General features: G+C 38.2%; 1 protein-coding gene across 7 annotated transcripts in view; it reads left to right on the plus strand.

Moving 5' to 3' along the window:
- The window catches only part of ncam1a (neural cell adhesion molecule 1a), a 301,283-nt gene that overhangs the window by 249,626 nt on the left and 27,031 nt on the right, over window positions 1-24,626 (plus strand). For 2 of the 7 annotated variants that reach the window (XM_042499386.1, XM_042499391.1), the window contains exons 13-18: window positions 1,499-1,624; window positions 5,764-5,778; window positions 7,519-7,566; window positions 9,946-9,948; window positions 15,757-15,881; window positions 17,346-17,526. In XM_042499386.1, the coding sequence (XP_042355320.1) occupies window positions 1,499-1,624; window positions 5,764-5,778; window positions 7,519-7,566; window positions 9,946-9,948; window positions 15,757-15,881; window positions 17,346-17,526 (498 nt within the window). The remainder of the gene's footprint in view (window positions 1-1,498; window positions 1,625-5,763; window positions 5,779-7,518; window positions 7,567-9,945; window positions 9,949-15,756; window positions 15,882-17,345; window positions 17,527-24,626) is intronic. The other 5 variants (XM_042499387.1, XM_042499393.1, XM_042499390.1 and 2 more) reach the window with 3 other exon arrangements.

Raw genomic sequence — 24,626 nt, forward strand, 5'->3', positions numbered from 1 at the left:
CGCTCTGTTTTTATGTCCCGAAAAAAAACAAGTTCACACTGTATATATCCAAAGCTATCAAAATGGTTTCCTGTCAGGTCATTACTGGTTAAATAAATTCACTTCACCCATTCAATTTACATTCAAACATTACAGTAGCAGGTTTGCCTAATTGTTTTCCTTCTGCACTAAATGTGACCCCCTTTTGTGTTGAAACAAGTCTTTTCTTTCTGCTAAATAAAGCTGAAATCATAAACCGCCCAACCCCACTGTGATTAGAACCTGCCCTTTTCTTAGCTCTTCATTATGCAGCTCTGCTTTGCCCGTGTGCTCACTGGCCATTACATACAGATATCCTAGTGGTCGCAGTCTGCGCAATCTGCCTCTGCTCCTATTGGTGATTGAGTTTCCATGAATAATCCAGTTATATTCCAGTTCATTCCAGCCTACCTGTTACGTCATGCTGCACATGTAATATAATCAAAATCCCTTTTAGCCAGCAGCTACTGCCTGCTCTGGATTTATGAGTGACTTCTAATGCAGGGGAAATAAATACTGATTGCAGTGACAATGGTAAAAGCGAGTGCTGCTCAGTCCCATTTGAGTCCAGGTGAGATCAACATGTGCACAACAATATACCAAAATGGTAACTTCTTTAAATTTGATCAAGGTACAGTACGCACCTAAAAACAAACACAACAGAATAACTGCAAAAACATGATGGAGTACATACTGTATAAATCATGTCAGTGAATGTAATGAGTGCAGAAAGGGAAGCAAACAGGGAGCCTGATAAACAAACAAAAGCCGAAAAGCAAGACCAAATAAATTTTTTGAATTATTCATCATTTGGATCTCCATTAGCTTCCACAAAATAGTTCCTAGTCCACCCTAATTCTGCTTAGAGTAATGATACAAATAAACAACAATTTAGTATCACAAAGTCAACACAACAAGGAAAAGCAAAAGCAGAGAACAAGTAAAATATGTGACAACTACCGCAAGTAAACAACAGTTCAAACAAAAAAATCCATGTGACAGTCATCAGCTTTGTGTTTTGAAAGAAAAATGATGCAGCTGGACTGCATCAGATCTTTTTTTAAATGCCTTGGAAGGCCTGATTACTTTTTTTTCTCAAAAATGTGTGTATTCTAGTTATTTACAAAAGACTAACATACTAAGCTTAACCCTCTAACACCTTGACTGACATGAGTTTTCTTGAGCGGTGTTCAGATGCCTTTCTTAAGTATTTAAACATCTTAAACCTGAGATTTCTTTTGGACAATTTCTTATTTTTTTATTGTTGTTGTTTTAAACTTTTTTAAACTAAGTTGTTTGTCACCCTTCTGTTTTTAAAAGAAATCAAGTCAATTTGTTCAGGTTTCAAAGGGTTAATTTAACAGGTGTTTTTGCATCTCACATACATAGAGAGCAAACAACATATATTGTACCTTTATTCTATGCTCATTCTTGGTCCCCTGTATACGTGCATGGACTAACACCCACTCACCTCCAACAGAAACTTCCATGATCACCATTGCTGGCCTGAAGCCAGAGACCACCTACGAGGTCAAGATGTCGGCCATCAACGGCAAGGGCGAAGGCGAGAGCAGCGATAGCATCATTTTCAAGACCGAACCAGTCCGTAAGTACTGCCCTCACTGCTCGTGTCCCTGCCCCTCAGTGAGCGTTCCTCTGACCCCGATGCTTTGAACCTAATGCTGTTGCTCACTCCACTGCCTGCTCATGTCTAGCTGAGCCCAGATGCTTTCACCCCTACTCCGCTCTATTCTCATGCCAAGCCCCCCCGGTGCAGTCCTTTTCCAGCCAGGCCTGAAGGAACTATAATTCACAATGCCACTTCATAATCCAGCTTGGTTAATAGTGTTAACTCTGCAAAGTATAGCCTGTGTGTCTTCATCACTGGACAGTATTTTGTGTCTCTTTCCCTCTTGAATGTTTGCAGTGTGGAAGGCAGACCTAGCCTCCTTCCAGTCTGCATTGCTCTGTCTTTTTAGTCCACAACTCAGATGATTTAGTGAAAGCTTTCTGGAAAGTACTTGTGCATTTCGAAGGCTGATTTATACCTTAGTGTGAAGAAGTGTCAACTCTGTATTTATAGTTCAGTGACAGCGCGCATTGTTAATATAGCAGCCAGGGGTCAAGCCCTGCTGAAGGTTGTTTATATTTCGTGAAGGAAATGGCAGCGCATGATGAAATGTTGGAGGCGGAGGGAATTTTCTGTCTCGCTGTGTTTGGAGGAAAGCAGAAAGAGTCACCTTAGCAGAACAAGGAAGATACAAGGAGGACGCCTACTTGTCAGGCAGATGAGGGGAGTTTTGATCGTGTCACATTTCATCGGCATCCGCCGCAAAACTCGCACCAGTTTTCTGGATGATCTGGGGCGACTTGCTGTCACCCTCTGTGTTCTCACCATTTAAGTTTGTCTTGGTGAATAATCTGGCGTCAAATCACAGCTGTGGTAGGCATATGGCATCATCTGCAACCTTACAGCAAAGAGCAGGTGCACAACACCTGTCACCACCAATCAGAATGTGACATTAAATGCATCAGTTTTGTGTTGATTATGTGTAACAGCATGCCAGATACAGTGCTATCTCACTGAAGTATAAATTAGGCTCAATAAAAGTAGTGATTGGAATTGATAAGATTTTAATGACACCAATGCCATTACTGATTCTGCTTATTGGTGCAGTTCTTCATCAATTCCTTTATTGATATGTGATCAATTCTCTGCGTGGAAAAAACAAAGGCCTATACAGGTTTTCAGCCGTTGGCAACTGTTTTATTATCTCGTCATGAAAATGGATGAAATATGAGAATATCTGTGCAGCATTTTTTTGCATTTGTTTTTTTTTTTTTTTAGTTAAAGAAAAATATCTGCCTGCTTGCTGCAAATGTTTTTATAAAAGGACATTAAAATGTGGTTAAGGAGGCTCTGCTCGTTTGGGCAGCAGAGACACTCATGCAGAGAGTCACACATGGCATTACAGGAATTAAGGTCTATGTTGTGTAGAAATATGGGTCTGCATATTGTTTTTTTGTGTTTCCACATTCACTTGAAATTATTATTTTACTACAGCAGCACTGTCTCAACTGGAACGATCCTTGATTCCCTTCCTAAATAGAAGTCCAAAAACTGTTTTTTACTGAAGCTGAGAGAGGGTATATGCAGAAGACCACAGTTATCCAGTACAGTGTTTAATAAAATGCCAAATAAATGCTTAGACTAACTTTTCACATTATAACATGGGAAAAGGGCCTCACTTTCTGAAAGCAATTAGCTTGATAACGGAGGTTTCTGTAGGTCTTGTTCCATTTGTTTGATTGCAGAATGACGATGAGGTGAGAAAGTTGGAGTTTAATGGATAATTCTGTTTTAAAGCAACTTTGGTATTATTTTTATAGTTTCAATTATCATTTCTGTTGATAACATTATATTTATATTTGCCAAAGTAATTTCTGAGGACATGGCAACATTGAACAAAGTCAAAAAGCAGGAACAGTCGGACGATCAGAAATGCAATCAAGCCAGCAGTTTTGGTATGATGATCTAAATCATTTTATTTGGAGGTTAAACTGAAATTGAGGGCACCAGCAATGTTGGTAGTAATACCTCAGTGTGCACGAAATCTTTCATGCACATCTACAGTGAGCAAAACCGGTCAATACTGAACCAGAAAGTTGGTATAAAAACTATAATGGTTGTTTACAATGGACAGTCTGGCAATAATTTTAGTTTTCCTATGTTTTTTGATAGTTTGACTCATGTTTGTGTCCTCTAATGCCATTGTGCACCCAGTTTCCTTGGTGGGTGCATAATGATTGTTACAAATAGAAATGATGACCGAAAGCACTAAAATTAGAACCAAATGGTACAAACCAGATTTATCCCTAAATCCTTCTCTCCACTGCAGAGCGACTTTGCCCAGGCTGCAATTAGAGGGCAACAGACCTATTTCTCAGTCAGCGTTTCAAATCAGGGTCATGAATAAATCTTTGTTTCAGCTTGTACCAGCCTCTGTGTCACGCTTCCATCTGTGCTTTATCACCCCGCTGCTTCTGTAGAAAAGTACTCCTCAGCATCCTCCTTATTTTGCCTGATCCCCTTAGAGAGAGGCTTTGTGCTATTTCAAGATGTTTCAGCACAAATCAGTGTCTGATGTATTATTTGAGTTTACACCTTTCTAACTAGAGCTTTGATTTTAAATTTGTAAACTTTTCGTTGAGGTCAAGCTTAATGAATCATTTACAGCAATTAAATGGAAATGGACACGGAGGAATCAGTTTAGATTGTATGCTGCTGTCATATAAAGGGGACCTATCATGCTTTCCTTATTTTTGATCATATTAATGTTACAGTGTTGGATGTTTTTATTAAACATGGCCTAAGTTAAAAAAAAAAAAAAAAAAACACACAAAACACAGGATACTTTTATTTTTATGAGCAAAAGCCTTTAGCTTCAGGCCACTCTGAATACTCTGTTTGCAATATTTGTTATTACTTTCTATATAAGCTGAAGTCAGCTCATGACTTCTTTTTATGGTCATCTGCTTCAGAAGCTTTTATTGGTGATTTTTCACAGTAGAAAGTGCCACTAAACTCGCCGGTGGCAATAATGGTACAGAGATGCCAAGATATGGAAGGCCCAGAAACCAGTCACTCAGGAAGTGTGCCGGTCTTTGAAGCCATTTTAACAAGTGGACAAAAAATGGGACTACAATTGCCGAGTCAGTCACTTGATGCTATTCAACCCAAAAAAGATTTTTTTCCCATGGGCTTGGATTGTAAAAACAGATGCTTGTGAATTAGTAGATACATTCTTTAAGCTCCACAACCCGACAAAATGACTTATGAGACACCATACCAGGATTTAATTCATTTGATTCGATAACAGTTGGACAATTTGGAAGTGTCGCAATTTTAAATCATTCTATGCTCATTCAATTTAGAGGAGCGCCAAACTGGAAGTAGCCAGCTTCGCTGACAGGAGTCTCTATTTCACTTGCTTCATTGGCCCAATGATGTTGGGCAGTGCCGATCATCCAGGTTTATGCGTCAGTTGAATGTTTTTGGCTTCATGTGCCACTGAGCAACTTTAATAGGAATGAACGCGTCCCTGCATCCACCCCTGTTTTCAGGTCTCTTATTACATCCATGGAGGCACCCGAGATTCAAAAAGTACACTTTGGGGGAACTGTCATGTTGTCCATCTTTATTTGTAGTCTGTGGTTCCAGCACAGGCAGACTGAGGAAAATAAAGTGAATTATTTATTTAGTTATGTATTTATTTATTTATCTATTTATTTATTTTTAAACATTAAAGCATGTAAATATGTTCAAGTAGAAACCAAAGATACAAATATGAACCCAAAAGAGCATGATAGGTCCCATTTAAGTGACATCTGAGTTGCATGAAATTGTCATCCAGAAACCCAGTGTTCTTTTAAGAAAATATAAAATCCCTACCACGACTAAAGGCATATCCGAGCATGAGGTCATTAAGTACAGGAAATTCTAATTTGGAGGGTAATACAGTACAGTCAGATTAACTGCAGAACAATGACAAGCAAGATTTGCTGCAGATAGAAAGTCCAATAAGACACAGTAGCAGTGTGACAGTGGGTTAATGATGTGGCAGAAGAGTGTTGCCCTCCTTCATTGTTCATATTTCTCATTTCATTGTCTTTGTTTCTGCTTTTTATTTTATTGTTTTCTCATCATGGTTTTCCATCTATTATGTATTCCATTGGACCTCTCAGAGTATTCTTTCACAAGTAAGTTACATTTCTGCCTGTCTCATTTGCTTTATTTTCCCTCTGTACATGTTTCCATCTCTACTGCATTTATTTGCTTTATTTTGACCATTCTCTAGAAATCATCGTCCAAAACTTACATTTTCTCCTCATTACCTGTTGTACTAATTTTCCAGGTGGCAGTCCATTCCGTTACTCTAATGAAGTTTCAGGTTTGTTTAACAGTGTGAAAGATAGATATGACAGCTTCACAGTACAGTCTGTAGCGAGTGTGTTATTTGTACCCTAGTCCTTTGTGCTACCCTTGCTTCTTTAGTATTGCTTGTTCGTAGCATCTTTTTTTCGGTGTCTCTCTAGAATAAGGTTTATTGTACTTGTGCACTGCAGCAGCTCAGCCAGTGGGTGTTTTATCAGGTCTTTAAAGACAGTACACTGTCTTCAGAGACCACACAGAGGATTTCACATGTATTTTCATGTGGTAATTAACATGGAATTAGAATATTTACTGGTATTCATGTCAATAGCAAGGCAACCTTGCACAGAAATGGCCCGTGTGGACACATAAGGTTTAAATATTCAGGCCTTCAATTCCCAGAAATCTTTAAGATTCCCATTTCTGCTCACAATGTGCTTTTATTTTGGCGCAGTAATTTGGCCATTAGACTTGATAGCAATTGTGTCTCAGAGGTCACAGGGATGCACATTAAGAAAGAGTCTAAAGAGCTTCCTATTTTCTGTTGAGATGCAGGTGGCTGAGAGCTGCAGCTTTCTTTAGACAGAACAGATGCTCAATGCTGCATCTTTTCTGTTGCTGCATCGCATTCAGGTTTGGACCAATGAGTTTTTTATATGCATTTTTTAAACACTACTTTTGGCATTGTTTTGGTTTCAGGAGAATAATTGTCTGTGTGTGTATGTGTGTGCTTGTGTGTGTGTGGTGCTTCAGGGAAGTGTAGGCTAGACTTTGTAGAAATCTGACAACGTTAACTAATTGGTAGTTGTTTCTGTAAATGACACCACGAGTACCAAAACAAAGGCTGTTGACACTGGTACAAAAGGGAAGGAAGTAGACGCTGTATATTCAAAGGCTGCTCATATAAGAAGGCAGCGTAGGATGCTCAACAAGCAACAGAGGTCTTACAAGTACTGCAAAAGAGTTTGCTGTGTTTCAGCATGAAGTACCTGTATTGCTTACAGGCATAAGCTCCAAAATTATAGGGAAATATATTCTTTTTTGACTCAGAAGTTGTTGTTTGGGGAAATTTGTCCTCAACTTTCCCCTCATCTTAAATATTAAGCAGGTGAAAGCCAAAGTCCAGCATACAGGGCCCTAGCCCTGTTCAGAGGCTAATGCTGGTCAAAGACTATGTCAATAGTTCTCAACACCTCAGGCCTTGATTTCTCTGTATCTGTCCGAACATAAAATTAAATCCTTAAGAATATAAACTTTCAATAAAAAGTAAATGTGAATGAAATATATGGTATAAGATTTAGTGCTTTGTGTGCGTAACAATCTATAACTATGATGATAGAGAGTAAGAGTGCTGTTGTCCCAGTTGCAAATTACATGTCTCGGCTCACGTGGATGACCTAATGCAGAAAGTAATGCATATGTTGTTGCGTCACAGCGGTTAGCACAGTGTATGTGCTAACAGATTTCTTATCACAGAGACAGTATGACAACAGCAGTGACCCGGCACCGAATTGCTCCCTGCTGAGGAGAGCTCCAGCTTTTCTCACCATCTTTTCACCATCTTTCAGTTTCATCCGAGATCCCACCCCCTATTGCTGCCACCAGTATGGCCCGTAGTGAGTATGCCAGTCGTGCAGTGTGCAGTGTGTCTCTCTTCACCTCTAGCTCTCTTTCTTGCTTGGCCTCACGGTTAATGTAGATGTCCATTTATTCCTGGTGTGGCTCACAGGGGAGCTCACACTCTGTAGAGTATAGTCACAGCAAAATGAGTTTGGCAACTTATTGGCTTCGCTAACAGTCGTGAATTCTCATTGTTTGATTTTACTAACAGTTGTAAAGGACATAAAGATTGTCCTTCTAACACCCTGACTGTTGTGTTTTGTATGAAATAATTAACACAATCTGTCCATTCATGAAGATTTAAATCACAGCACATACTTAAGACCCTTCTGATTGTGGTGCAGTTAATTTAGAGTATGGTTATACAAAGTTTGCTGTGACCTGGTAGTTCATGAAAATGCATACAGAATTCTACGCTGACACTGAAGTGCTATTTTTAGCGATAGTGGGTATTGTTTTAACAGTTGGACATAATGCTCATTGCTAGTAGACTTAACACTGTCACACAACAGTGTGGCACAAAAGGTTTTGGCAAAAGCATTGAGTGATAGTTGCTAACACCTTAATTTTTTTGTGTCGTGTAGAATTTACTGTCATTTTCTGACTTTAATGTTGACAACAAACTGGTTCATTTAAGTCAAATCTATCATTTAAGGTCAGTAAATACCAATTTTGTCATGGAGACTACTTTAACTACTTGAGCTAAACACCACGCCAGACTGTATTTAGTCTGTAAATCACACTACCTATTAGTCACACTTATAGCTGCAATCTTCTAGTGCTTATAGTAATAACCACTGATTGGTTTTGAATTTGGCTTTTTACTTCAGTTGTTTTTGTTCTCATCTATTGGGTTCATTGGTGCCATTCTGACAGTCTTTCATGATGCATGACTATACTAAAAAAAGAGGGTACAACTCTGTAAAAATGCATTTTCCTCCACTTCCTGCTACATCCCAAACGTGTTTCTGCCTCACATGTTATAGTTCTCATCAAAACTACTCTGTCACCGTAGGCTTTGACTTTCCTTAAGAGCTCTCCGATGTTTCAGAGTGTGTCCATTCAGCTCAGACTCCTCACCAGATCATCTGTCAATCATGACAGTATAGTGCACACTAGTCTTTTCCACTAGCGGAGTTAGTGTGGTCCTTAACGACACAACCAGGAAATACACTGAGCCAGGACTGCTTTGCCTGTTAAGAAATCCTGCATTAAGATAACAGAGAGGTGACTGAGTCTAATAAGCGACACGTTTAAGCCCCTGCTGATATCATCATTATTTTGTGCAAAGAGCCAGTAAAATTATAACTGATCGCACCTTTAAGCAACTAACCCATCTAACTGCTCATTGCTTTGATTCCTAAAGCAAAATCTGAGGTAACAGTGTGTTATTAGACATGACTTATTTGTGTGGTACAAAGTCTCTTGAAGAATATGTTGTATGTCTCTTGAGATACTGATGTACTGTATGATGATTGTGTGTTGTTGCAGTGTTCCTAACCGAATCTCTCCCTTTTAGCTAATAGCATTTGGCTTCATATTAGATGTCAGTAGGATATCATTGTTCATAGTATGTCCTCTGCAAATGCATCACTCAAAGCAAATCTCGCAAATGCTTTTAGACCGTTGCCCGATGCTGATGTCTAATTTCCCCCGATGTTTCATGTGTTCATGATGTCGTCTGCTGTGTTGTGTGTCACATTTAGTTGGCATGGTTTGTATTCTCAAAGCTGCAGAGTTTCCTCTGTTCTTTTTTGACCCTGATTTCTTGTTTGTCCCAGGGGGACCAGAAAAACTGCTGTTTTTCTTTTACATCTTTAATTTGTCTTTAATGGCTGTCATGCTGTTAGAGCCAACCATAGTTCAAATTCAGATTGGCTATTAATGCAAAATATTTCAACAAAAGTAAATCTGTCAGAGGAAAAGCTGTTAATTGTCTGGATGCATGAGGCAATTCTGGATGTCCAGTTTTGGTTGTATCTTTAAATCAACATCAGTGTATTTATTTATATTCTACATGGTTTCCAAAAAAAACAAAACTTAAAGTCTGGAGGTGCTTCATGTATTCTTTAACTTGTTTTTTTAATATGTATTTTAAAAAAAAAATGTTTATGGATTTATGTATTTTTCTTGGTTGTTTGTGTTCCTCTTTATATTTTGTCTTTAACATTCTTGTTTATTTGTTTATTGTGTTGACATGTTTTCATCATTTCACAAATGTTTTGTATGTTTCCATGTGCCCCCTACGCCTCCCCCCCCCCCCCCCCTTCCTTCTTTTTTATTATCCTTTCAACCAATCATGTGCGTGCACATCATGTGACTTTGTCATGTGGCTCTTGCATGGTGCTGATGATGTCGTCTTCGCTGGCCAACAGAAGGTAACTTTTTTTTGTTTAGTTGAAGATCATAGGAGGCATTTGTTAAATTAGATTCATAGATGAAACGTTACAGCAGTTTATTTGGCCATTTTCCATCCATCTTTGCGCCATTTAAAAACGCAAATATGTAGTAAACATTTAGCAGATGTGTACTATTTTACTTCAACATTCCTCATCTCATTCATCTGAAGCCTTTTTCTTCCCTCTAGCTAACTATGATCATTTTGCCCATCATCTGTTACCGTAAAAATGCAAGACTATATTCCTCTCCCAGTGCCTTGTTAAAAATTAATTCTGTATATAGGCAATCTGATCTCATAATGTAAGATATACACACCAGAGCCTCAGTCTTTTCCCACTTTGGTTAAAAGAGCTAGCTTGATGTGATTAACTCTTTGACTCCATGTTTGCAATCACATTTACACCCTCATTAACACATATTTGTCCTTATCCAGATAAGACATCCACATCCAGATTGCGCGTTAATACCAGCTAGAAATGGGATCTTTGATTTAAGTTCTTCAAAGGTAGCAGCTAGCTGAGATACATCTGCAGCTATTTGTTACAGTGTTGCCTTCAACTCTGATTCAAAGTGAAATGCATCATGAGCAAGGCGTTTTAATGTTACCCATCTGTGAACTTGTTTTCTAGCACGGTTGCTCCTCTCCATAGAGGCACCAATAAAACAGTCATTTAAAGTGGATGGATTGCTAAACTTATCTTACTAGAAAGGAAACACGTATACATTGAAGCATACCAAATTACCTGTTTCAGTTTAGGTGCTGTAAATTGCAATGATGCAACATATGCTACAGATCTAATTGTAATTGGGCCAACAGATTTCTTTCCATCTGTCTTTTTAAATTTCACTCTGCATTAGTTATCTTACTTTGATAACATAGAAGGTAAGATTGTTAACGGTTCACATGTCTCAAAGAGCCATAGTGCTGTGCCAGCCAGTCATAGGACAACTGGTTTTAAAGTTTTTCTCATTATTTAAAAAAGTTTTTGAAGAAAACTTAAATGAAAAATGAAGACTATAAATGAAGTGGGTTGGCTGGGTGAGAATATCAAGATCAGTCAGCATCATATGAGCTCACAATAGTTATTGGCAAAAGACCCACGTACAACTGGGTTAGTAGATACATTTGAATCCAAACACATTTTTATTATTTGTAATTCCCTGGTGTGCTATTTCTTGTCCTTGTTTAAAGAAAACATTGATAAGAAATTAAATTAAATAGACTGGTTTTGACAGCCTTGCCTATTTTTTTTTTTGCTTCAAATTGTGCCAAAACTTGCTTCTGTGTACCTACAAGTGTGAATTAGTGAAACCAGTCAATCTTCAGTTATATCAAAATCTTTCCTCTTCTTATTCACCACTGCTCTTCAAGTCACATTCAAACATCACAAGAGCACCCTCACAAAGTGCCACTGATTGTAATCTGCATGGCACGCACTGTTAGTCCTCATTTTCAGCCACATAGCTAACTTTTCTTATTCTATTTTTCTTTTCTTAGATCTTAGCACAATGTTTTAGTGATTGGACTCACAGCAGCCCATTGCATTACTGCAGCATGCAAGTTTAGTCCTTTTTTTGTTTTCTTTTGTTATATTTTTGCATCTTCCTTCTTGTTCTGCTGTTTCACAAAGAAAAAGTCAGTCCTGTCTGCATGTGTCTGTGTCTTTGGTGTCATGTCTTCTCAGTACTCACATTTCTGCAAATGCACGAAGAAGACCAATGCTTTTAGCTCACCAATTCAACAGTTCTTATAAATGTTTCACATTTTAAGGTTATGAGAGAGGATTGGATGACATGACAAAATTTCATTTATGTTTATCTTAATCTCAGAAATTTGAGAAACCTGTTGAAGAGTTAGAGATATTCGGAATAAATCCATTTGTACACCAAGTCCATATTTTTCATCTGAATTTTTTTTTGCACATTTACAAATAGAAACAAGTGGAACAGTTTTGATTTTCTGCATTTTTTGCATCTGTCTTTGTCCTTATAAGATCAAGGCCCTGACTCTAAGCCTAAGGGCTCATTTATGCTCAACGTTAGATACAGAGACGGAGTTAGGTGGAGCCTTGTGTTTGTGCATCAGTTCGTCTATATGCATGTTTTCTGAAAACTTATGGATATGAACAAAATGGAGCAGTGCTACTGGAGGCAATGGAGTATAATTTATAAGATACGACTATACAAAATGAAAAAAAAATTAAATAATAGATGCATGGAAGTTTACAATGTTTGAAAAGGATGGATCATTTTTTGTATGTAAAGACTGTTTAAATAAGCCCTAACTATAACCCAACTGGCCGGAATAGGTCAACAGCTTTTACCAGTAGAGCAATTATCTTTGCACTGGACTCCCTCTCATAATTGGATTGACCCAATATATTCTTTTTAAGTGGGGACCCAAGAAATCACCCTTACAACTTGACAACTACATTTGAACTCATATTGCAATGAGTAGACCAATTAAACACGCCAGACTCAGTTTCTGCACCAAAAAATTCTTATCAGATGATGGACTGAAGAAACCTCGTGAAAAAGATCAACTTGGTGTATAAAGGCCTTACTTTTATATCAGTCATATTTACAGTAAAATGTGAAACACATTATATAGATCATAATTAAAGGGTCAAAGCTGGACAGTGATGCATTGCATTAATAATAGTGATCTGTAAAGGTTAATCATTAGGGTCACACTCTTTGACACAACTAGAACGATTACATGATTTCAGCTTTAAACATCATATTAGACTGAACCATGAACCCACACAACTTCCAAAACAAAAATGAATTCCTGAATCCAACAGCATGTTTTCAGTAACTCTTGTTCAATTCTGTCCACTTTATGTCTCAATGTATGCTGGAAAATGATGGGGATGCTGTATTAGGGCGGGCTACATGTGGAACACATGTTGTGTCAGTGTGAGGTCACTGGGCAGCACTCCACATGTTCCCTATCTGAATGTGTGACAGCACCCAAAATTTCCAGCCTGCATGGACAAGCTTCTCATTCTAACCCTCCTCTCTCTGTTTTAGCTCCAGAAAATAACAGACCTAACCCCGAATGATGCTTGTGAATAACAATGCTGAATGTACCAGTGTCTACTTGCCTCCATGTTACTGCTGTTGTTACTAACTAACACTGTCTGATTCACTTCCAGCTTCTGTCATGCTCACTCCAGTCTAGTGGAATGCAGTTTTCAGGCAGTGCACTCAGATGAGTGATTACATACGATCAAAGAAAAAGTGCCTTCATGCATATTCATTTAATTAACTCCACTAACACTGATGTTGGAAATGTTCAATACTGGGTGTGACAACAAGAATGCTGAATTTTTTTTCTGTCTATTTGAAATGTTTTCCAATGTTATTTTATCCCTCCCACTCAATGACTTCCCAACATAGACAAGTTCAAATCTGCATCGTGTCTTCAATTATATAACATAATGAGAGTTTTTTATCTGCCACCTGCTTGTAAGGTGTTATTACCAGATTGTTAGCACAGGGCAAAGGCTGTAACACCATAAGGTAGTCAGTTTCATAACATCATCCCAAGGCTATCTGTGTGTAGCCAACATGTAAATAATTAATGAGTTTGATTTGTTAGTCTCCTCCCTTACAGTAGCATGAGAAAAAAGCCACTAAAAATGCATGCAAAACACCTTGACCTTCCTGCCCACAAGGCTGTGTATATGTTATTAAAAGTAATAGAGTAATTGTGTCAGCAGTCATTAGTCAGGTGGACAGAGCAGATAATGAGAAGCCAAGGAGAACAACACCTCAGCTGCTCCCTCTTAAGCAGCCACACTACCCTCTGTCCCTTCAAGCTACCCTTAGCCAAAACCTATCCTTCATAATCATAATACTTCCTCGCTGTATGCTTGAGAATTTAGTATGTTGGTTCCATTATGTCCCCCGAAACGTAGTGACGTAACTTCCTTTAAAAAAAAAAAAAAAAAACATGTTAGTATTTTCTGATCCTACACCCCTATAGGCAGGATAACATTGCCATTACCTTCCAAAACTGATTCAATTCACCGTTACAAAGGTGGCTAAGGTTTGGTGTGCTTTGGGCACATAAAAAACTTAGGTACGGTCAAGGACAGATTTTGATATAAGCTAAAATGTCCATTTAATTAAGCTCAGGGAAAGTTTGTGGTCATGGTTGAAAGAAACATAAAACTGGCCATTGGTATGACACAGGAAATAAATACAGGGTTCCCACAGATCCCTAAAAAGTCTTAAAAGGAAAAATAAGGCCTTAATTGGTATTAGAATATCTTAAATCAATCTCTCAAAAGTCTTAAAAATGCCAAGACGTGATTGTTATTAAAGTATAATTTTAATGTTTTTTTAAGACATTGCATTGAGAAATCTCAAAATAATTGGAACATCTAATTTTTTAAAAATAATTTACCAGATTTCTCTCATATTAACATCTCGTAGATCAAGAGAGTGGAACAAACAACAATGTAGGCCTATACATTTATTACAACCAATTAGATAATACAACAAGCTTCTTTTTCAAGGTAAACTAAATAGATACTTTTACAAAACTACAATATTTGAAGTACGTAGATCATTTAGCCTTTTCACAGGACAAAAAAAAAATGTCTTTTTTAAGATACAACAAACATTTGGGCAACATTGTACCTAATCTTAAGCAACTGATGTCAGCTCATGATTTTTTTTCTTCAATTTTGTTGAATAGGTCTTAAATTAAATTCTGAGTGGCATTAAAAATGTCTTAAAATGTGTAAAATCTAACTTCCCTGAAGCTGTAGGGACCCCAAAATCGTGATTTCCTGTGTCCAACACTTTGTGACCTATTCATCAACCAAACCCAATCCTTAAGAGGATTTGTGGTGCTATAGGGTTGCACTGTTCCCTCTTTTCTCTTCTTACAAACAAAAGTCGTAATTTACATGATAACTAAAGGTCCTTGTCAGGGAAATGTACACATAGATCACACTGAGGCATTAAACTGATGAGAACATGGACACCACAGTCGTTCATCCGTCTTTGGTATAACATTGGGTTTGATGCGACATGCTAACCCTTAAGCAGACACTATGTTTTCGGCATCCTTCATATTCCATGCCCCACAGATAATTTAGAATTAAATATATTTTTTTAAATGATTGAATAAACTAACTCCAGTGTAACCAATAACGCCAGGTTCACCCTGGACACTTCCTTTCGGTGTCTCACTTAACCAGTTGGGCTTTTTACTTAGTATGTGCCACAATTCCAAACAACGCAGCCGTCTTAAAATCTGCAGCATTAGTTTGACATTTGATGTACTTTTTCCTGTAAGCAAATCTTGCAAGATTGCAAGTTCATTTCATCTCTTTTTGACAAAATGTTAGTGGCTTTCAATTGCTCAAACCTGGGTGTTAATGTAAGTTATGAATTCTGCTGTCAACATAGTATGGAGCACTGGAGTCAGTGATCCACAGAGATTTGACTTTACGATTGTATTGTCTGTGTTCTCATCCTCAATCACACTGTGATTACTGTCTCCACATCTGCAATGTTCTCTGATTGCAATGTTTGCTGTTAAAGTATCTAAAAATGGCATAGGTTAAACTAGCAATCACTTCCATCAATGGAACTGCCAATCAATAAAAGTTTTAGCTGTGTTGACCTTAAAGACACTAGCAGACTCAAACACAGAAAGAAATGTAGAAGCACAGTTAGGTAAGTTATATTGAGAGCCTCAGGATGATGTTGATGCAACAACCATATTAATGTCAACTAATCATAATTCCTTGGTTTGTCCTGTGTAGGGGAACCCAGTGCCCCCAAACTAGAAGTCATGATGCAAGACAGGGGCAATTCTCTTAAGGTCAACTGGATCAAGCAGGACGATGGCGGTTCCCCGATTAAACACTACCTGGTCAGATACAAGGCTGTGAGTATACTGGGCAAGGAGGTAACTTGCTGCCACTTTGCTGTTTTGCTTTGTTTTTTCAGGCCGTTTTCATTCCCAGGTCGTCAAAAACCAGCACTATGTCACAGTGGCCTCTGTGTTTCGTCCAGGAGAGAGCTTCATGTCACTTACAGGCAAAGGGTCATCTTACGGAGTCTGTTTGGACCTGGTATTAACATGCGTTTTGGGAAATCTGATCACAAGTGGACAGCACTAAATACAAGTGTAAAAAGACCCATTGTGATTCAAACACTCAAACCACTTGCTGAGGTGGTCTGGGGCGCATCATAACACTTATCATTGGTGGTGTAAACACCAGTGCGTCGTAATGAGTAGCGGTCAAGAACTTTGTCATCAGTGCAGGATGTAGTGATTATTTTGGCGACAGCGCACTAATGCTCTACAACTCAAACATTTTGTGTCGAGTTAGGTAAGTTTTATGTGACAACCCATCATTTTGCCCTAAGGAAGGAGACGTGCAAATTTCTGCTGACAGCGGTATCTCCAGCTGTACCTGACAAGTAAGCATATTGCAGAGCAGCTAGCAAAAGTGTGGACATCTTGGCTGCGTCTGTGATCACCAAAACACATGTTAATACTTGGTCTGAACAAGCTCATAGAAACGCCAAAGAGTGTTTTCGGTGTGAGTATCGCACACTAAGGCAGTGAAAAAGCATCAGTATTTGACTACCTGGGATAAGAATGCGTTGATTTTTTTGCCATGATTTCTTCAAAAAAGATAATGTACAATGCTTAATGTTGAAGTAGTTCTTTGACATCCCAAAAAAACGAATTTTTTTCTTCAAGGAAAACATTTTTTCAGGCGGCAGTTGGCATGTGTCGGTTGTGTGATGCCACCGAGATCAGATTTGAGCAAATTTTCAAAAGAGTTGATCCTCTGAAACCTTGAGCGCAGCACTTTTCTTGTGCTGGTTTTCTGGCACCTTTTATAAGTATTTAAACCTTCAACTCAGAGCAAATTGTTGCAATTTCTTTCAGAAACATAGGAACAAAGGCTGTGAGCAACTTGATAAGAACTGTTCTAAAAAGTGCAAGAAATTAGTAGATTTTTTTTAAACTAGGGAAAAAGAAAAAAGGTAGGGAAAATATATTCATAATCATCACACTTATATATTTAAAATTATATTACAGAATAACTATAATAAAACACTGTGTTTCCAGTTAATTTACTTTACATGCTAATTTTGGGGTCATGTCTTCTTTTATTACTCATTGCTTTCTTTTCATGTTTTTGAAAAAAGCCCATCCAATTTGTTCAAGTTCAACTGAACCATCGCTGTCCTGTTTTTATCTTGACGAGCATGAAAATGGGATCATTTTTAAATTAACCAACATGAGCCTTTTCTTTGTGCCTGCATAGAATTTCCACAATCTCAACTTTTTTACCTAGTTTTGAGACTTGTCCCCTTTGCATTCCTTTCTCAGAAGCATGTATCTGACTGGAAACCAGAGATCCGCATCCCCCATAACAGTGAGTATGTGACACTGAGTGGCCTGGACTGGAATACAGAGTATGAGGTCCACGTGGTGGCAGAGAATCAGCAGGGCAAGTCGGAGCCTGGCATCATCTCCTTCAGAACAGCTACAGACCCAACTACCATCCCAGGTACTTTTCCCATCATCCCACCCGGAGCATCCACACACAGCAACCACAGTGCATTGAGGCCTCTACCGTGACCAGGGAGGCTCTATTATTGGAATCCTTAATTATAACCAAGTGCTTATTCAAAGCTTGCTGACTGTGAGGTCTGACATTGCTCATCTGCCTCTGTCTGTTGCATGAGCAAGGTGTATTGTTTACTTCACTCTTACTTATTGGTGCAGTTGGTAATGAACTGAAATTATATGATGCAGTTCTTACTGAAGTGAAAATCAAGTACTATAATATTTGCTAATAGAGATAAAAATGATGACATGTAATATTGCGGCCTATACAGTTGGTTTGAAAAGACAAAATTTGGTGCAGTCTCACGAAAATAAATGAAATGAGCACAAACTCTAAAATGCAAACAAGTGTTAAGTCATGAATAATCAGAGGAAAATATTCCTCCACCTTGAATGGATTTTATGTAACAGCTATGTGATTTTAGATGGGGGGTTATTATCAAATGAAAAGTAAATCTTTGATGTAAGTTAAGGTTAGATTAGGTTTAAGTCAGGAAATTAAACTAAGATTAAATTAAGATATTGGGAATGGCAGACATGCAGACAAATTATGATAGATTTATCAAGCCAATTTAAAGCCATTCCTAAGTGGAGTGATGCAATTTGACGTCCCTCTACAATGTTAAAAATTACAGGCTTACTCTGTAGTACTGAGTAGAAATATAAGATGCTGTGTGTAGACTGTAAAACCAAACAATTGGCGAGACTCAACAGAAACAGAAACAACTTTATAGGCCAAGAAAGTCTAAGAATGAAAAGAATTTGACTCTGGTTTTCAGTAGTTCTTACTTTTCATAAACACAATGTCAAGAGATAATTCAGAGGAGGATTCATACAGTAAATGTGTGTGGATAAAAAAAAAAATAACAAAGCTTTGCGCTTATGTGTTGTAATCAAACAGTTGTGCTTCAAAAGTTGCTGAAAAGTCAAACTTTCATGTAAATAAACAGACCTGAAGCTGGGTCGTCTGGAGTTTATTTTCCTTTTACCTCTGGCCTGTACTCTATTTCTTTCTACTGTTAATGCCAAACTTCTGCTTGTTTCCAGTTACGTCTCCTCCACCTAATCCCTCCCCTTGCAGAAGTACATTTCTCTGGGGTTTTTTCATGAACGGAGCACCTTATTAGCATTTTAAAACATTGCGCTCACTTCACAAAGTTTCCGAGGCCAGGCTGCAAAATATCAACAATAACTATTGAATCCATATGAAGAGCACAAGCATACGCTCGCAGTCTTTTTTTTACCTACTCTTCGATGCTCTGCTGCTACAGATAAAACTCAGCATCGTGGTTCTCTGCTCTCCTGCTCTTCAGGAGCTCCTATAAGGCAGCTGTTACTGCTCAGGTTCAGTGAGCAATGAAGTCGAACCAGATATCAGTCAGACCCAGAACATTTTGTCCAGTTAATACCAAATATTTCTCTACCCAGGTGGTCACGGTCAGCCTTTGCTCTGTTGTTGTGTTGTGTGTAAGATGCTCATTTTAACTCGGGCTGCCTCCCCATTGCGCTATACCTGAGCTATAAAACAGGTTAAACTTCTTTCTGCCTTTTTCTTCTGTTATTTTTGTCTTGTAGTGAAAAAGAACCCGTCAGGTTTTCTATCTCTCTGCATCACACTGTCATTCTTACATTCTCACCTTTGGTTTTAGGGTTTTCTAACTGTCTTTTATTTCCTTCACAAAAGAGATCTTGATTGCCTCAACCGTGTTTTCTTTCGGGTGTCAAGGGAACATTAAGGAATCTATTGAAAATTACAAACAAAATTTCAAGCAAATCAGTTGCTCTCTCACATGTCAGAATTACAAGCAATGAGACACTTATGAGGAGAACTGATGTAAAATAATAATAAATTGTTACAGATAGGAATGTGTAATGAATACACCATGCCTTCATGCCAAGTAATTCCCTATAATATATTTGATGCAATATATTATTGTGACTTTAGTGTACTAACTTAAAGGACATGAATGAACTGTAGTAATGCTTCATTTAATACATCTGTATGTCTTCCAGCACACCGGTGCCTTTGTGAGGAACAAAAATAAACTACAATTACAGTACCTGAAAGTTGGACTGAAAATAACCTGGTAAAATGTACGATACCTTCTCTTTATTTTAATGATGCCCCCAAATCCCTCAACTAACCCTCAGTCCAACAAATCCAGTATTTACTCAGTTTGAATAATGTTTGCTAATTACAGTTTCACCCAGTGGTTTTATATTTGAACCTTTTTGAAGAAAATCATTAGGCAAGACTGAGATAAGTGATTTTTGTTCTTCTTGTGTAAATAGACCAAGTAGTAGGGCATGATCCCCCACTGGCCTCCCACCAGTAAATAATGACAACAGAGTTTGATGGAGCATCAAGCCAGAAAATCCACAGCAGGGCATTGAGCCTAGATCTCTGCAGTGATGGGCAAAAGATTTTTCCAACACAAAATTAAACGTAAAATCATGGATTGACTGCAAATGGGCATACCAGGCTCAGGGACCCAACGTGTTAGTAGGGCCTTGATTTTCAAAATGTTTCTCAAATTATCGACCAGGAAGAAACTGAAAATTACCTCAAAGAGACAAGGTGAAGAGACACAAAAGCACAAAAAAAATGTGTAAAACAACCAAAAAGAGACACAAAATTACACCAGAGAGACACAAAACCACAGAAAGGCTCATGACAACTAAAAGAAGGTGCCAAATAGCACCAAAAAATAATAGGCAAAACCACTACAAAATTTGCGCAAAACAAACCAAATAGTAGGGCATGATCCTCCACTGGCTTCCCACCACTAAACATTGACAACAGAGTTTGATGGAGCACCAAGCCAGAGAGACCACTGCAGGACAAGTTCATTTCTGAAACAAAATAAAACATAAAGAGACACAAAAAGACCACAAAGAGATACATAGGAAGTACAAAATAATTACAAAAATAGACACAAAATGACCAAAAAAGACTCACCGTTACATCAAACAGACACAAAACCACAAAAAGATGAATAACAACTAAAGGAAGACAAAAAAAGAGGCAAAAACCATCACAAAGTTTGTGTGTCTCACTCCTGTGTAAGAGACGTGGTGGGGCCTTGTGCATGTGCCAAGGGGCCCGTTGTCTCTTTATCCACTTATTGCAATTTTGGAGATTGGAGGTCTGCGCCCGCCAGCAGCTTTTAATACTTTCCCAAACCCTGTCCCTAATTACAGCTAAGTTTCTGAATATGTAAAACTGATAATGTCCTTAAATATTTACACTATGACAAGAAATTGGCTCTCACATATCATCTCCTCATCTTTTTTTCTTTCACTCTCCCATTATTCATTGAACAAAAGTGTCCCCCATTGCCCCTCTTATCGTATTTCCACAATCACTCTTCTTTTCATTCTTTCTATCAGCCTCTATCTTTCTCTTCTACTGCCAGGTTTAGTGGGTCTCACAATTCAGGGGCCATGACTGACCTGAATATACAGTGTGTGGCCTAGTTCAGTGGGGATGCAGCCGTATGAGTTTTGCATGGTGCCACTTCCAACTGGATTAATCTTGTGTGTTATTTTTTATTTTGTTTTAACCGAAGACCCTTTTATGCAACGGCTGCCAGTGCATGGCACATAAAGAACCCAGTGTTTTTCTTTTACATGCGCTTGCTGGGCAACAGCCATATAGCAGTGGGAGGTTTGGATCACTTATAATACTAAGAGAGCAGAAGTTCACATGGGCTTCATCCAAGTCAGTCCCCCCTTTAATTCCTGTAATTACTTTCATTTAATTGTTTTGTTTCTGGATGTTTAGTACTCCTCAAGTTGCTGCTGCTGTTTTTCCTTCACTTCGAGACGTGGGGAATTGCCGAGGTTTATTTTTAGCTGCAACATCTGCATTTCATTTCAGTAGGTTTCTAGGTTCTTTGCTAAATATATACTGTCTCTATGCACTAAATTGGCAGGATGACGCAAATTGTGAGTGCAGGGTTGATCTGAGGTTGAGTTTCAATCTGTTCAAATTTCTTTTTTGTTTGCTGAGAACACATGCTCAGAAAGCAGCCACACACAAAATGCCTCAAAAAACAATCTTAGAATAGGATCTGTGAAAACATCTCAGTGTTAAGTTTCCTCTCTGTTGAATCTTTTGTGTCAGAAACCTTTATAAAATTTGGCTGGTGTAATTTCTGTTCTCCACGGGTTACAGCTGGGCAACATTTTCATGCCACAGAGTCACAGAAGGCAAAATGCTGTCCAGCTGAGGAGAGATAAAACATCATCATAATTCTCTTGCCAAAAGGTGTCAAAACAAACACAGTCTTTAAGTCAATTCGCTAATTCAGACACAGAAGTGGCAGGTGTTGACAACTGATCCATCCAAATCTCCCCCGCTAAGGTTGACATTGGAGTGAAACTACAAAACACAGCTATTAACAGTTTTTGATAACATGAAATCACCCATTCATCCATGTCATAGACTTGACCTTCATAACCAGCTTCTGTTTTGGATGTGTGGTTTTTGCATGGGCCGGTCTCCCTGCCATGACCAGTGGTGTAATGGTAGCTGAAGAAGTGGCTCTACTGTGAATCCTGCCCCGCCCTCTTCTTTCTACATGTGTGCACATTTACACCAGACATCTGTCTGGTGATGTACTCTACTACAACATAGTGCTTTCAGTGATAAAGAATTGCCAACAAAACAGGTATCAAAATAACTGTTCCCTACCTTATCTGTTTAGACCTGATGATTTCTGCTCTTTTGTTACACCTGTAATACCTTTATGGATTACATGCTTTCCCAAAGTGGTCTCAGAGAGCATTTATATTCCACTAATTGCAACAGCAAATATATTTTGAATGCTGCCCGGATTACAGTTTGATCAGCATAATGAGAAAATGTTTCTAATGAATGCATTTGCAAAGTTGCAAAATGTAAATCAGAGCACAAAATGCAGCTAAGAACATAGTGCTGTTGTTTTGTCAGAAAGAGGTGAGAATTCCTTGCTACAATTTTACAAAACAATTGATTAAACTGAAAAAATCTATATCTCATAATGACTAGATTTGTGTCTGCTGCTTTCACACAGCAAGTCAGTAGCTGAAGCTGCGGCAGCAAACCAACTCGGCATGACTGCTCTACAGGCTTAGTGTGAGCTGCTGATTGGATATTGAAATTATCTTCTTTTTTTTTTTCTTGTCAGTCAATAAACCAGCTTTCAGCTTCCAAAGACACACGCAAAAACATTTAGAGCCCTTGCCGAGTCCATAATTTCTCCATTAATGACCTGATGGGTGAATTAATGAGGCTTTTGGATTATTATCAAGGAAGCATGTACTTGCAAACTTACATTACACCACTGGCCATTCCAAATGAGAGATAATAGCCTGACTCTTGTGGATGTGTTCTCACATCCAGGTTGTCATCTACCTAAACTCTGCCACTGATCCGCACCATGACTGATTCAAAGCTCCTCATGTTTATACCAAAGCTTAAAGCAGGACTGTTGTGTCTTTGACATGTCTTCCTTTCTGTTGACATTCCCCATTACTTCCATGTGTGTGACCCTTCCACCCATGCATGCCATGAACCACGTGTCATTTGCTGTGCTACTAACATGCTATGACTTCTTTTTTACTTTGATCCTCTAACTTAGACTTCCTTTTTATTCCTCGATTCAGTTGTATCTGTATTTCTGACCTTATTTTTCTATCTCTCTCCCTCTTTTTCCCTCTTTCTCTCCTGCTTCCCTTTTTCTCCGTGTCCTCTTCTTGTCTCCATGTGTGATCTTCTTGGGCACCTTTGGACCATGACATTGCCATACACACAAATTTCTCTCTCTGTTTGTGCTTTTATTATATCTTTTTGTTTTCTTGTCACTTGTGCTATGATTGTCACTCCAAAAAAAAAAAAAAAAAAAAATGATGTGGATATTGAAAATTTCTTCATTTGTCATCTGTGGTTGACAATAACCTCAGCTACCCTGGGTTGCCGATGTGTGACCTACAGTCTGGCAGCACTTCTGCTGTCCGTGCTGACTGTGCTCTGGCTCTCATAAACTGATTTCGTTCAAGGAGAAAGAGGATAGTCTGAGCCTTTGAAATCTTTGGGCCCTAGACTCCTTTGCTTTCTATGCCTTTTGACCCTTGTGCAGCCACACACAAGATTTAAAAAAAAAAAAAAAAAGATGGAGAGTCAAGACATTGGTTTCATGACGTTATTACAGGGTGCTCAGTACTTGCATCATTCTCAAATTTTGGGGATTTAGATTCTGTTAATATTTTGTTTTCATCTGTTTTCATGTTGTATATGGATAGATTCAGAAAGGGAACATTTTGGAAGGTTTTATCAATGCTACAAGTTGGATTCGGGTGCTGTGTTGGGATATAGTGTGGACAAAGTTGCCGCTTTGTTTTTGATATGATTACTAACACATTCATAATGCCTTAATGTGATCTTAAGAGGGGTGATAAATAGATTAATTACCTTACACTGTTTGATTATGTGTCTACAATGTGCTAACTAGAAATGGCAATTGTAAAGAGACTTTTATTTTGGAATTTATTGCCTATTATTAAACAGACACATCATTCCACTGTTATGTCACAAATGACATAAAAGCATGAACACTGCATGAAAGCTGACACGAGGCATGATCCAGTATTCATTGATGTGCTATGCAGCTGCTTTTGAAGCTCCCCAGTCAAGCATTATGAATGTGTTAACCAGGTGAAGAGTACAAATGCTGTGCCTCATTTCTGTTATTTTTGGATACAAGTTTGAAATGTCCTGCTGTACAAAATGAGGAAAGATAACATTTGCAGAAACATATAATATTGGTTAGGGTCAGAGTATTCATTTTTTCAAGACACTTTATTACTTTGCAACATTATATTATGCTCAAAGACATTATTATGTAACCCGCCTTGTCAGGAGAGGACAGGAGGTTGTGCAGAAAAACTAATCATGTTTTGTGACAAAAGTGTACATACTCTTTTCAAACTGACCTTCAAGAAACACAAAAAAATCAGCTGTTTTTGTTTTTTTTTTGACAGTTAATGTTCTCTTTTTAC

Source organism: Plectropomus leopardus, chromosome 13 (assembly GCF_008729295.1).
Source record: "Plectropomus leopardus isolate mb chromosome 13, YSFRI_Pleo_2.0, whole genome shotgun sequence".
NCBI lineage: Eukaryota > Metazoa > Chordata > Actinopteri > Perciformes > Serranidae > Plectropomus > Plectropomus leopardus.